This window comes from Linepithema humile, chromosome 5 (genome assembly GCF_040581485.1).
Source record: "Linepithema humile isolate Giens D197 chromosome 5, Lhum_UNIL_v1.0, whole genome shotgun sequence".
Classification (NCBI taxonomy): Eukaryota; Metazoa; Arthropoda; class Insecta; order Hymenoptera; family Formicidae; genus Linepithema; species Linepithema humile.
This window is the reverse complement of record NC_090132.1, coordinates 30,719,583-30,733,517: the sequence shown is the minus strand read 5'-3', so window position 1 is coordinate 30,733,517 and position 13,935 is coordinate 30,719,583. Positions and strand designations below refer to the sequence as shown.

Sequence of the window (13,935 nt, the reverse complement as noted above, 5' to 3'; positions counted from 1 at the left end):
GCTCACATTATCGCTCGTACTAATCGCAGATATCTTTACAATTCTTTTTGCAGGCCTTCCCAGGGATGGTTCCGTATAAACGACCGGCGGCCGACAAATCCGGCGTGCCGGTCTATCAGCCTACCGGCGCGACGACCTATCAGCAGTTAATGCAGCTGCAGCAGCCGTTCGTGCCTGTGTCATGTGAGTACACTGGAACACCACCCCTACCCACCCAAACCTCTAACCAATCGGTCGTGCAACCCCCGAACGTGCTAAACAACCACCACGCGATGGTGGTGCAGTCCTCCTCCTCCCAGGGAGCTGCTGGCGCTACAGTCAATAACTGCGCCGACGCCAACAATGGCGTGCTGATGGATCCTTGCAACAATCCGCCACCGCCTCCTCCGACCGCTGACAATAACAGTAACAATAGTAACGGCAATAACAAGCAGCCGGTTACAACGCAAAATCACGATGCCGAAAATGCGCGCAACTCCCCCGAATTGAATCACTCGAGTCCCTCGTCATTACAACAGCAACAGCATCAGCAACAGCAGCAGCAGCAGCAGCAGCAGCAGCAGCAGCAGCAGCAGCAGCAGCAACAGCAACAGCAACAACAACAGCAGCAGCAGCATCAGCATCAGCATCAGCAACAGCAGATGCAGCATCAACAACAGCAGCAACTCAGCCAGTTGACGCTACCATCAGCGATGAGTCCATTGACCTCTATGGCCGGCCTGACCTCAGTGCCCAACATGATGAACATGGTTTCTATGGCTTCCATGGCTTCCATGGCGAATATACCATCGATAACAAGCATGACTTCCATGGGCAATTATAACACAGCCTCGAATATGGCAAGTCTAAACATGCTCAATAGTCTCGGGATGACTTCCGGGATACCAGCTTCTTTCGACCCCGCAACTCTCGCCAAAGAGGTTGCTCAAAAGAACTACGCCAAGGCTCTCAAGTTCTCGCAGACCTCCCAGCCTTACGGCATCAGCCAACTTGCCGCGTTGAATTACACCGGTGTCGCTCTGAACAAACAGAACCTCATGAATCCCACCGCGGCGGCTGCCGCTGGGAATCCCGCGGTGGCGGCAGCTAGTCTGCAAGCCACTGCGGCGACTCCCAGACCCGTCATCTCGAGTCTGGCCGGTATCCCGGGCGCTTTGACCTCACCGCTGTCCGCGGGCATCCTGGCGTACTCCAGACCGCCGCCCACGGCGACCCCCATAAATCCCTATTCTCTGATCAGACAGCAGATCTTGCCGAATCCATACCATGTCCAGGCGTCGATACCGACTATGCCCGGCGCCGGGACCGTACAGACCACACCCTACGTCCAGAATCCATATGCCGTTCTACCCGGAGTCGCCAGCGTACCCGGAGTAGCGGCTGGCGTCGCAGCCGCGGCCGCGGCCGCGGGTGTATCGGCTGTTCCACAAATGCCGCAGATGGGCAATCCGGCGACGATAGCGGCGCAGCCGCAGGTGGCGATCCCCGTTAGCTCCGGAGTGATCATGCAACCGTACAAGAAGATGAAGACGTCGTAAAGATCCTCGCCTCTTCGGCTCGGCTGAAAACTCGTGTCTCTGTTCGGAAGAGTGCTTTTTCTCTCCCTTTAAGCACTTTCCGTTCTCTCCCTCGCGAGAACGAGCGAACGATCGCGAGATAGTATAAATAACGAACGTCATTACCGCGAATTACCATGATTTTACCATTTTAGATAATTCTAGAGTATCTTTACGGTTAACGAACGATGGATCGCTAACCGTAAAATAATAGTTACGTTTCGAATAGAATTTCGTGATTATATTTTCGTAGAGTAGTTTAGTGTCAAATTAATACTGTCAAATTAAATGGGACGGTAGTTAATCGTGGTTCTTGCTTTTTTAGATTAATAAAATACATGAAATCTACGATTTTTTATCTAACAAATAAATATTGATACATTTACATAATTAAATGGGAATTAATCCTAGAATGTTATAATTTCCGAACAGAACTGCACAGCGGAGTTCAATATATAAACTCTCTTTTCATATATTATTATTTAATTATCTTTTATATCTCTTGTGATAAAAGTAATATATACATTCTTTGTAATTTCACAAAATATCGAATTGCAATTTGTTAGCTTTAATTTTTTATTCGATATTACTAAAAATTATCGCGCGCGTTAGATTCATCGACTACATCGGTGATATAATAGGAAACGTCGAAAGACAAAAGTGCAGTTCTAAGATTAATCTCCATTGCCGGTGCTCAAGAAGCAAGAAATCATCGATCCTCGTTCGCGAGAGGGACAGAATGTTTAGCTGAGCGATTGCGAGGCGAGAGGTGAGATGCTGGTATAAAAAAAAAAGAAAAAAGAAAAAAGAAAAACAAGTTCCAAAAATAGATTCATTTTCTAGTCAGACATTGTCGGTGAACAGTGCCTTATTGACCCGATTCCTTTTGGAGCGTTTTGAGCATACAACTGTGAAAGAGAAGATGAATAACGCGAGAAAGTACGGAATTTTTTCCCATCATATTACCTACTTGCTCGCGAATGACTAAGGGAAGAGACGTAACTACAGTTCCGATTTTGTTTCTGTTGAAATGAATATGGAACAACTTGCCGATTAAAATCATGGAAAAGTCTGCGAAAAATCGACACGTGGTTGAAACCGCGTAATGTATTAATTGATTAATACATTAACCGTCTATTTTATTATTTCTTTTTTTTTAATTAATGGCAAATTTGCCATTTTGTATTTCATAGAGATAGTTTAGCTTTATCCATAATTAGCGTTATTTTACTGAAGAGATCTATTCAAAGTTATGTGTCGTTGCGTGACTCCGTTTTGTTTTTTCTTTTAATAGGATAAATTGTAAATAAGTCAATTTGCACCGCCAGATCGGTGCCGCAATATTTTTTATTTCGGAACTACAAATTTCTATGTTATAGTCATTCGTCCAAATTTTAACGTAACGTCCGCTGCAAGCAAAATGAAAACGACACTCGGCCTATGTCACGTTATGTGCGATACTTGCCTTTTAAGTCCGTAGTGCTAATTAGCGTTCGTGGTCTTGAAATTTATAATTATGCGGAGTTAGTTTATTTTATTAAACCTCGATTTGCTTGTTTATATATTATAATATGTTATAATAATGTGTTCGAAATTTTATTTGCTCGCGTATCGTGGAGCGAGGTTAAATAATCGCGCAAATCAGATTGTCGTACTTTAGCGTCGTAGCACATAAAAAAAAAAGAAATTTTTCTTCGTTATCACATAATGTCGGGTATATACGATGTCTGGATTACATAAGGCTAATGCCGTGATATTTGTTAATATTTAGATAGTTGTTTTAAAAGTTTTATTGATTTGACCTGTCTTCTTTCGTTTAGATTAAGAATATATTATGCCTATACGATAACGTATGTTTCCTAGAAATACCTTGCACATCGACGAGTAAACTCGGCTGGAAGGTGCGCCGCTTCCGGCGGGACCTTAGTTGTCCTATTATAGTATACGTAGAATTTAGCATAGGTTTTTGTTTCGCTTACCGTATCTATTAACTTTAATGTATAAGCGTGCTCGAACATAACATACTCTTCTGTCCTTATGGATTCAATTCGGGGGAGTCTGTTGCACACAGTGAACTTCGTCAATTGCGACCTACGAGCTTATGCATTTAACCGAATGAGAAAAGTGCGGCAAAAAATGAGATGAGAAAGAAAGAGATTCACGGACACGCGAATACGTGCGTGGAATTCAAGGGAGAAAGAGGAGAGAGAATGAAAGTGATCGGTCTAACTTTCGGGGCGGTTAGACGGGAGGAGAAACGTCTCGTCGATCACCCTTCGAGGGTGAAAGGAAAACGAGTTCACATGCGCATCGTGGTACACGACCGCACAAACATTACACACACACACACACACACACACCCACATACACGACTTATATGATAGACACTGTGTATATTTTTATTAACTTGCGCGTATAGCGGCAAGAGAGAAAAGCGGTCGCGCGGTATTGAGAGAAGATTCGTACACGTTTTGCGAAAACACGCGGAACCATTCGTATTCACGCAGAGACCTACTTTTCTCTCTTCCGTGTGTCCGCACTCACGTGTCTGCCAGTGATTTGAAAGTTTATTTAAGTTGGAATGTATAGTTAAACATGCATATATATATGTACGTATGTATATGTATATATGTGTTTGTAAATAATTTTTCTTTATATACAAAACGAAATTGAGAGAAGGATATCTGTTGTATGTGTTAGAGTTATATATACATGTGCGGAGAGCACTCGCTGGCACGTATGGTGGAAAATAAACGAAACGGCTGGTCGTATCGTAATTTTCGCGAACTGGAAAACCGAGCGAACGAATTGTACGGCGGTAGAAATTTGTGTACACGAAAACGCGGAAGAATAGAGTGGAATAAGGTATTTCCGAGGATTCTGGCACGTACGCAAACGAAATTTACTTTCAGCGAACCATCGCTCTGCGTGAAATTTATAATATATCTATTTCAAATCGTAAAAGTATAATTTTAATCTTGTCTCTAGTCGTAACGCCGCGAATTGCAATAACTAAGAAATTTATTTGGATTCCATCATTGCATCTCTTTTCGCGACAAGCGCGGCTTGAGAAAGAGAGCGGATGTGTGATATGACAAAGCAGTACATATACTTCTTCAATTCCTCTGATTCTTCCGCGACATTAGAGACAATTTCTTCCCAATGGCACCTACGCAGAATACGCACAAAACTGTAGAGCGCGAAGTCATCTTAATGATTCTAGAGTGGCGATTCTTAGCCCGTAGTGTACGAAACATTAACTTATAGACATCAAACCATAAAATGTGGAGGGCATATATAGTAAAAAAGAAAAAAGGAAAAACAGTTTGCTGTAAATCTCAATGAAAAATATCTCTCGATTACTCACTTATCGTTCCTTACGTCACAATAATCTCTTTAACTTCGCATTTAGAAAAGATTAACATAGCATATTTTTATGATACTCGAATTGTTAATATACAGATATTTCTTCCATTGCTTCAAACTATCTATCTGGTTAAAAACTAAGTCTTCATAGAGTCGTTTATTTAATAATAAATATATTATATAAATATATTATATAAATATATAAATTTATTATATAATAAACTGATCAGCAAACTGATCAATGTATTTTAAACTCTGATTCATATATTCGTAATCTACTATTTTACGATTAATGCAAGAAACGTCGAGTTTTATTTGCTTTGACACTGAGAGTAGATTCTCAATGAGATCTGTAAATCAGTGAAGATTATAAATCACTGCTCTAGAGTCAGAATCGAGAATTCTCAAGGGTACCATGGTCTTCCATAACGAACGCCACGAGAAAATTGTTGGTAGCAAACAGTGTTTCGTACTAGTGAGAGCGGGGGAATTTATTGTCTCGGGGGAAGAAATTGTTTCTAGCCTTACGACGAACGCGCTATGAGCGATTCTTTGTGATAATATGTAATGTATTACACTTATACGTACACTTGTACACGCACACACTACTCTTGCATGCGTTGAAATATAGTAAGAATTAGCCCTTTCAGTGCCTTGTATGGCGTCAATCTAGTAGACGTTATGGTACATTTGACGCCGTACGCCATTGCCATCGGCGCTAAAGGGCTCGAGAGGATGACGATGCACACGGTCATCCGTGAACAAAGTCTTAACGGCCTTCGACAAGCCGGAGATTTGGCGATGATACGCGATCAAGTTTTGTATTCGACTTGATTTAACGTTTATATAAGGTCCGACTTTTAAATAGAGGATAGTGACGGTAGGATCGAGCCTGAAATACCGACTACGGACCGACACTCTTAGGGTTCCTCAACATGATGTCTACAAGTTATATACATACATTAACGAGAGGGTGGCTGGTTTTTTTTTTAAATTCACACCGAGAGCCCGGAATCGCATTCTTGGCTCGACGCGTCGATCCGTGAGATCGATTGTCGTCGTCGCATTGTTGCAATGTAGCAAAGTGTTTCCTTGGAACTGTGATTATTTTATCGCAAGGCTACTACGTACTTCCATAAAAAGAATGTTGGTTATATTTTACTAGAGGCGAAAGTATTCTTTTAAAGAGTATGTATTAACGTAGCGTCTTGTACGGATAATGATGAAGAGAAATGTGAAATGCAATGCCGCGTTTTCGGTGTGACATCGGCTTAAAAACAGCGGAAGTGCCTTCCCCTTGCACTCTATACACCACTGCACACAGAAGACACGTATACAACAAATACCTACCTACCTACATTATTTAAACTCGCGACACGAGAAAGAAGCACTATGATAAAGAAAAAAAAAAAACTTACACTATATACGATTATATTTATATACCCTTATTAAAATAAATTACATATATATATATACACGTATTGTCGCTGTTGCATATAAGTTAACGCGATGCAACGAAGGGAAGGAAAGAGAACATAACTTCGCAAGATTAACTGATTACACATACGGGAGATTATTTTGCGGACTATGTATGTGTATATATACACAGGAACGACACATACACATGTTCGAGTACATTATTACGATGAGAAAGAGAAACGTTTTACGGCATAAACTATACACGCATACAGATAGTATTTATTATTGTGTACTGTACTGTCTCTAATTCTTCATTGTACATTATTATACATATATGTATGTAAACATATATATATCTATATATATATACACACACATACCCAAATTCACACATATGTATAATATTGATATATCGAGAGTACATTACGCACGACCCCGGAAATGCAGATGCAAAAAGAAGTACGACGTATCCTTAACAAATTGTATGCGCGAGCGCGCAAGTCTACTCGAGTTGTCCGAAGTTTCCTCGTATCATCACCGTGTTGTGTGTACTCGCGTTTATATGTGTGCGCCGATACATCAGGATTAATACGTCGTCCTCGCGCGAGCCACGGCGAAAACAGCTGATGATGAAACGCGAAACAGCTTGCGCCGACTCTCGAGATAAAGAGATGTAGTCGATCTCGCAGTCTCGAATGCGTTTTTGCGCGTGCACGCTCACGGGGTTTGTCAAGGAGTCAGCCAGTATTTGTAATAATAATGCTTGAGAAATGCATGAATATTTGTTTTATTAATGCTTCTTCTTATTTCATCTCTTTCTATGATAAAAGAAAAGTGAAACAGAACTTCCCGATACTCGCTAATCCCTTGTAATATTTATATTTATATATACATATTATATATATACTTGTGTATTATTCGATATTGCGCCCATTATTGCTCACAGTCTTAGCCTCGCTTCCTGCTTCCCTCGTTTTTAATTTCCTCTCATTCGGAATCTGTTCAATTCGGTGCTTGTATTATCATCACTTTCTTTCTCCTTCTTTCTCCTGCATATTTTTTTCCTTAATTTTTATTATCATTTCTTTTCGGTTATCATTGTTTGCATACCCGCTGCGATCGGTGTTCTGCGATTCGGCGAATGTTCGCACGAATTAGACACCACGCCGATCGCCTAATACATTCACGATAATTTCTACATTTTTTCCCGCTGACGTCCTTTAACAAAGTGTCCCTTTATTGTTGCGTGCCCTCGGCGGAATTCCTGCCGTTGTTGAATCCGCGTCCACAAACTGTTGCGAATTTCTCTTGCTATGATTCGCGGCTTTTCTTACCGCCGAGAGCACGTAAGTCACGCCAAGCACGCGGGTCCTCTCTAAGACCACGTAGATGTTAGCCGCTTTTACTATGGCGAACACCGTAAAAGAGTGCCGTACGACTCACGACTCTTCTTCTCGTCTTCTTAGATTGCTTCCTCCTCCCTTTCCCTATAATCTTCACGTTCTCCCGATTCCGCCCTCACGGCTTTTGCCGCGCTTTAATTGCGACATCCTTAAGGCACGGAGAAGATGTATCTGAACGTATTAATATATTCTCCCCGATCACACCCTGGCCTCTCCATCCTGTTATTCTATACAATCGCCACATCAAGCTCCGTTCCTCGGCAAAAGTGGTTGATCGTCACCGAGAAGAAGGTCGGTGCTCTTATCGCGTTTTATCGTGCTCTCGCGAGTCGTTTATTTCGAACGTGGCGTGAGATCAATTTCGAGATACAAATGATGATAACAATTTCTACTTGTGTTTTCGGTCGCTAATTTTATGCTTAAAGTACGATTAGACTTGTGAAATAATTTTTTAATTAGACACTCGAAATTACTTATGCTACTTTCGTAGTATACGGCTTCTCTATGTTTTCGGGAGACGATTAAAAATTTTGGATTAAAGAATAGACACGAGAATTGTTCAAAATAAAGTTATTATTCCGACATTGGTAATTAAAGCATGTGATGTAACGAACTCGTTTCTCTTATTGCGACCTTTTTCAAATATTCTGATATGCTCCCACTTCATCATCCTGCAGTCCCTTCGTCTCCTCTCCAGCTTTCTTTGTTACTCATCGCTAAGCCTGCGTAAGATGTGCGCGTGTGTGCCTAATGAGCTCTTACATAACGCTTGGCACAATAAGCCTACTGTAAATATAAAATTTCAATGAAAATGCCGAAGATCATGGTTCCAAAAAAATAATCATCTGCACAGTTAATATAAAACTGCATTTCAGAGACGATTATCTTTGTAATGTTGGAATCGTTGATCTTCGCAAATTGCAACGATGCTACGCAATTGTGTGATAAAATACGAGGCGATAAGTGACTTTTTTTTTAAGAATTGGTTTTTTTTTTGTTGGAGTTTGTATAATATTTATACAATTGACAGATCTGTTTATGTAATGTTACGAGAAAAAGATAGAAAAGTTGAAATCTCTCCAATCAATTACAGCCTTGTATTTTATCGCAACAAAATTATTTCGCTAGCTGCTTCTAGTCGCGCCTCATTTGCCGCTTCCGTGATGTTCGGCGGGCAGAGCCATTCCGTAGCGACGTACAATCGGCAAGTAACGCGAGTTATTTTCTTCTTTACATCGTCGACATAACTTCGTTGCGATAACAAAATGGTGTGCACCATGAATGTTCAATTCGGTCGCGATATGTTGACTGTGAGAAGAGCAACCATCTGGGAAAAACTCAAGGTGGCCGATGCAATTTGACGAGTGCAACATGTGATATGTGTCGGGTAAGCTGATGCAACTATGAAAATTTATCGCAAACAAAAGTTTATGACTGTGTTCACGCATAAAACAAATTAATCTGAAAGTGCAGTCGCGACATTCGCGGCGATTTGAGGATAGTCCGTCGTTGCACCCTAATCTCCAAGATACAATGAACGATTCGGGAAAGTAAACGATAAATATACATGTGGAACGCGTGAACTCCAGCGTGATTGGTCTCTTCCGCTATGGTCGAACGGCGGCGATCTAGTTATTGCTTGTTACGCGTTTAAGCACTTATATTAACAGAATTCGAAAGAAGTCGCGTTTATTACAGAATTCTAGTAGTAGTTCTGCTGTACTGTAATACAAATAAGTCATTTTCTGCGCTCGTGGCTAATAAAAATTATATGTGCTTTTGTAATATAGCCATCTCCATGATCCTTACCACATTCCATTAATAATAATCAATATATCGCTGTCTATCTTCTTCTGTGCTAAAGAATTTGAACGCAAGCAACGCTTCTTGCATACCTGCGCCGATATTAAAATCGACATGCAGCACTCTTTCCAGTGTAAGTATCGCAGTAGCACTTTATCGTATCGCATATGCAAGCTTTAGCTTTCATCATTATTTAATCGTATTTATTCTATAATATTATATTTAGTAAGCTGCTCACAGAGTGTTGACACAGAATCGCATACCTTACAGTAGACAGATTCATGTACTTATTCAATCTTACGTCTTTTCTATATGATGTTCTTTAATTAAATAAGCAGATATTTGCGTGTTAAGCATTTTCTAGAAATCAACGTGGAAATCAAATTCGTGAACGAGAACGACTGAAATTTTTGGATACGTGTGTAGAAAATATGACAAATAATTTTTCTCTGATAATATTTATGCGCATAATAGAATATTGCGATTTCAAATATGCATTTATTTTAATGCATTGATATTTTAACGGCATTAACAGAATTAAAAAGTAAAATCTTAGAAAAGATACATTAATTCGAGATAACATTAGAAGGTATAATGAAAAAATAAATTGTAGCAAATGGAATTTAGTATATAAGCATTGAAATTGAAGTTCTTTTTAATTTTTCAGTTTTATTAATTATATATAGATATTAAGTTGGTAAAAAATGTACAGCTTTATAAAATTGTTTAATTTATTGAAAAGATACAAAATTAAAATTATGTAACTATGTAATTGCCGAAATGAAAAAAAATCAAGACGTTTGAAAAAACGTGGTTCCATTTTGCTCGAAGCGATTTTGATTTACGCGGATTTATATTCGATATTCGATATTTTCTAGAAATGCATTGATCGCTCCAAATGGGAAGTCATCTGTACCTATCGCTTGGTCAGACTGTCGCCTCGACAAAACTCGATATACATAAACACTTTTTACTAGCGCATGCGAACACGATGTAAAAACGCCAACGCTTATAGAGGAATGCACAAGAGCGTACTCGTTCGAAGGATTTGTTGTCTATTGCTGTCTCTCCGCTTTCGTGAGAGAGCCACAATGTCAGAGATGTATGTACAATTAATACACATGCGGTGCCATGCACCTCTTCGTTCGTTTGCAGCGCAAGAGATAAATCGGCGTGCGCGTGCGACTTCTAACGACAGGCTCTGTACGAAACGAATGTGCCAGCCACTACATATACGTATTACACATACATACTTTTTTATATATATATTTATCACGATACGCTATCAATGCATGTTGAAACGCGATCGTTCATGATCTCTCTTTCAACTTTCTGTTTCATGCTTGCCTTCGCTGGATACCTACCGCACGTCTTTCAACCGAACATTTACCATTTGATCTCTTATCCCGCCGACGTTCTCATCCCAACTCGACCTCATGCGATCCCAATGCGACGTCCTGTGTGACCTACGTGGCGCCGGTCCAATCCCCTAATTGATCCTGAAACGTTCCACGATCGGTCACAATTCCACAATTTCGGCTCCCACTCGATCCCGATCCCGAATTACTCATGTGGCGATTGTGTGACAATACTTCCACTGTTCGTGCGCCGAAAATCTTCGTGAGAAAACAATTAATACGACGCGTTATTAACACTGACGACTAAAAATGTTCTTTGTCATCTATCCGTGAAACAATTTCACGCGTCCTACGTAAACGACAAACATGTAATGATAACGATGTACGCACGGATCGTCGACATCGTTTGTCGCATACCATTCGCACGGCACTTAAACTCGATGCAAAATCACCAATTATTTTTTTCACGTTCGCTAACCAATCGTGAACGAACTTTGATGATGGGTTGTCGGTGCTTTTCCTTTCCTCCCATTTTTTTTTTCTATTTCTCACAATCACTAAACTCGTTTCGTTCGTTGGTGACCACGCCGAATCGTTCGATAAATATTTGGCAAACGAATGAACGAAATAAAATGCTGTACGAATTCGAACGCCGTCGTGTAACTCGGCGAAAATGGCGGCCTGCGATGATGAAACAAAAAAATAAACGAAATAATAATGCCGGTGAAAATACACGTGACGTATATATCCGTCAATATGCGCGGCGATGATTTGACACACGCGCTCCCATTCTCCGTTTTATCATATATGTCGGTTCGATTGGTTGATTGATTTTTTTCCCCGATTTTCGTCTCTATCTGACGGGCTTCACCGTGCTTCGAGCATACATCTGCATTTAATCTCCCGATTTTAACATATACACATATATAATATGTATTATTATAATGGATATTCTTGAAATGTGCTGGCTTGGTATATGTGCACCGCCGTCGCATTATCTCAAATCCCGCTTGTCATCCGTAAATGAAAACAAAAATCGGAACTAATATCTGTACGGTACACTTTGTATTCGTCGTTCGTCGAATCTAAAATGTATAATAATGCGTGCGAACATGCACTCACTTTACATGGCAATCAACGTCCCGAAATTCACTCCTCGTTCGCACGACCATGCGTGTAAACGAACTCGGGGGAAAAAAAAATAAACGAAACACGCGGGCGCGACGACAAGCCGACGATTTACACTTTCGTTTTCCGTAATTTACGCTTTCATTTTTCCTGCGCTTTTTCACTCTCCACTCGCATCCTAGCATGTTTTCGCGCGCGCATTAATCGGGACGACGAACGGCTACAACTGCAATTTAACCGACGACTCATCATGTTCTTTTGTGGAGTGCTTAAACAAAAAAAAAAAAAAAAAAAAAAAACAAAAAAAAAACCGAAAATAATGGCAATAACAAAATGAAACGAACGATGTGCACAAAAAAATTTAAAACCAATTGATTAAACAAATTCGATCTCACTGTCGTACATGTCGTACCTGGATGCTCCGAGGACACGCTTCACGCGTGTCTCCTTTGATCTGGTGCTTTCTCCACCGAATTCAACCGACTGTGGTATAATGAATGATCACCAAAAAAAAATATGACCAATACTTGAAAAAAATACCGTACGAACACTGCCTCGTTTGCTGCATGTGGATCGCCTTAGCAGCCTTAGCCACTGTCGGGGCCCAAATGGTCCCCCAAAACGCTCACTGTGTCGTCTACACAGACAGCTGCGGACAGGTAGACTCATTATTGTAACCAGTTTTTTATCCGGTCTCGAGTTTGCATCATAAGCGCTAGTCGAGTAACCGGGTGCGAGTTTTAGCGTGCATGCGTATCGCCATGCTGAAGCCCTTCTGCTCGACGTAAGATTTCCTGAAGATCGCAATCGCGAGGTGACCGCTTCACCGATCGAACTTGAGGAAATCCCTTTTAATTTTCGCATTATTTTCCGTAACGTTGTGCGAATAATGAATTTAGGACTATCGTATAACATTTGCCTCTTACTTTCCTAGATTGATATTATTTTTAAATTCGAGAATATATAGAAATTATACGGCGCTCTGATGCAAGCTCGAACTTTTATTGCTGCTAACCTTCAAAGTTAACGAGGGAGAAGGATAATTGCAGATATCGCTCTATGAATAATTAGTTTTTTTATTCGTGCTCTGTTTAGGAAAAAACTTGATCGCTTAATTGTCTGATTGAGCTGAAAGAGCGAACCATTGTAATCTGCATCTCTCGGTAACTTTGGCTAACACGTAGCTTTCGGGGGCATCTCCCTCACGACTGCTCACCGCAACTATAACTGCGAATAACCACTGCCTTATCTGGTGTTTGTCTATTATTATTATATCAATAATTATTATTATGCTATTTCGAAAGCATTGTCGTCACCTTCGCCCCTACATATATACAAACGAACATGTAACTCACATTCCCATAGCATATACATCTACACATCTATATACACATACATATACACACACGCACACACACATATACATGCACATATGAACAAACCTATCCACGAAAAAAGAGATGCACGCTTCTTATACAGTAATTAGTATGATTAGTACTTTTGCCATTAAACGGTTTGCCATGTATCTATATATATTATACATATACATATTATTATATCTATCATGCCATTGTCTTGAACCGCTTGTCTGATTAACGTTGCGCGTTATTTGTGGATGAGGATATTGTCGGGATGTCTTTTAAACATTTCTTTGTATTCGTTTACGACTGAATCTAATGCTACGTCTGAGAGCAACTTTCATCCTTATACGCTTCAGTATTTATTTGTTTATTTTTTTCTCTCTCGCAGTGCATCTTATCACAAGTAGCATTGATAATATGGACAGCTGTTACGAATGTCGGGCGTGTATACTGCATGTTCATTAATATTATACCACCGTTGACTAAGAAAGCGCGCGTTAAGCAATCAGGAGGCATGAAACTTTTACTTTCAACTCTGTGC

General features: G+C 40.4%; 1 protein-coding gene across 14 annotated transcripts in view; it reads left to right on the top strand.

Annotated features, from left to right (window-relative positions):
• Window positions 1–13,935, top strand: part of mbl (muscleblind) — a 363,403-nt gene that overhangs the window by 330,345 nt on the left and 19,123 nt on the right. For 11 of the 14 annotated variants that reach the window (XM_067355288.1, XM_067355289.1, XM_067355287.1 and 8 more), the window contains one exon: window positions 54–12,295. The exons of 2 other annotated variants lie outside the window; for them this stretch is intronic. In XM_067355288.1, the coding sequence (XP_067211389.1) occupies window positions 54–1,538 (1,485 nt within the window). In that variant the 3' untranslated portion in view covers window positions 1,539–12,295. Of the gene's footprint in view, window positions 1–53; window positions 12,296–13,935 lie in introns of those variants that run through there. One more of the 14 variants, XR_010890288.1, reaches the window with a different exon arrangement.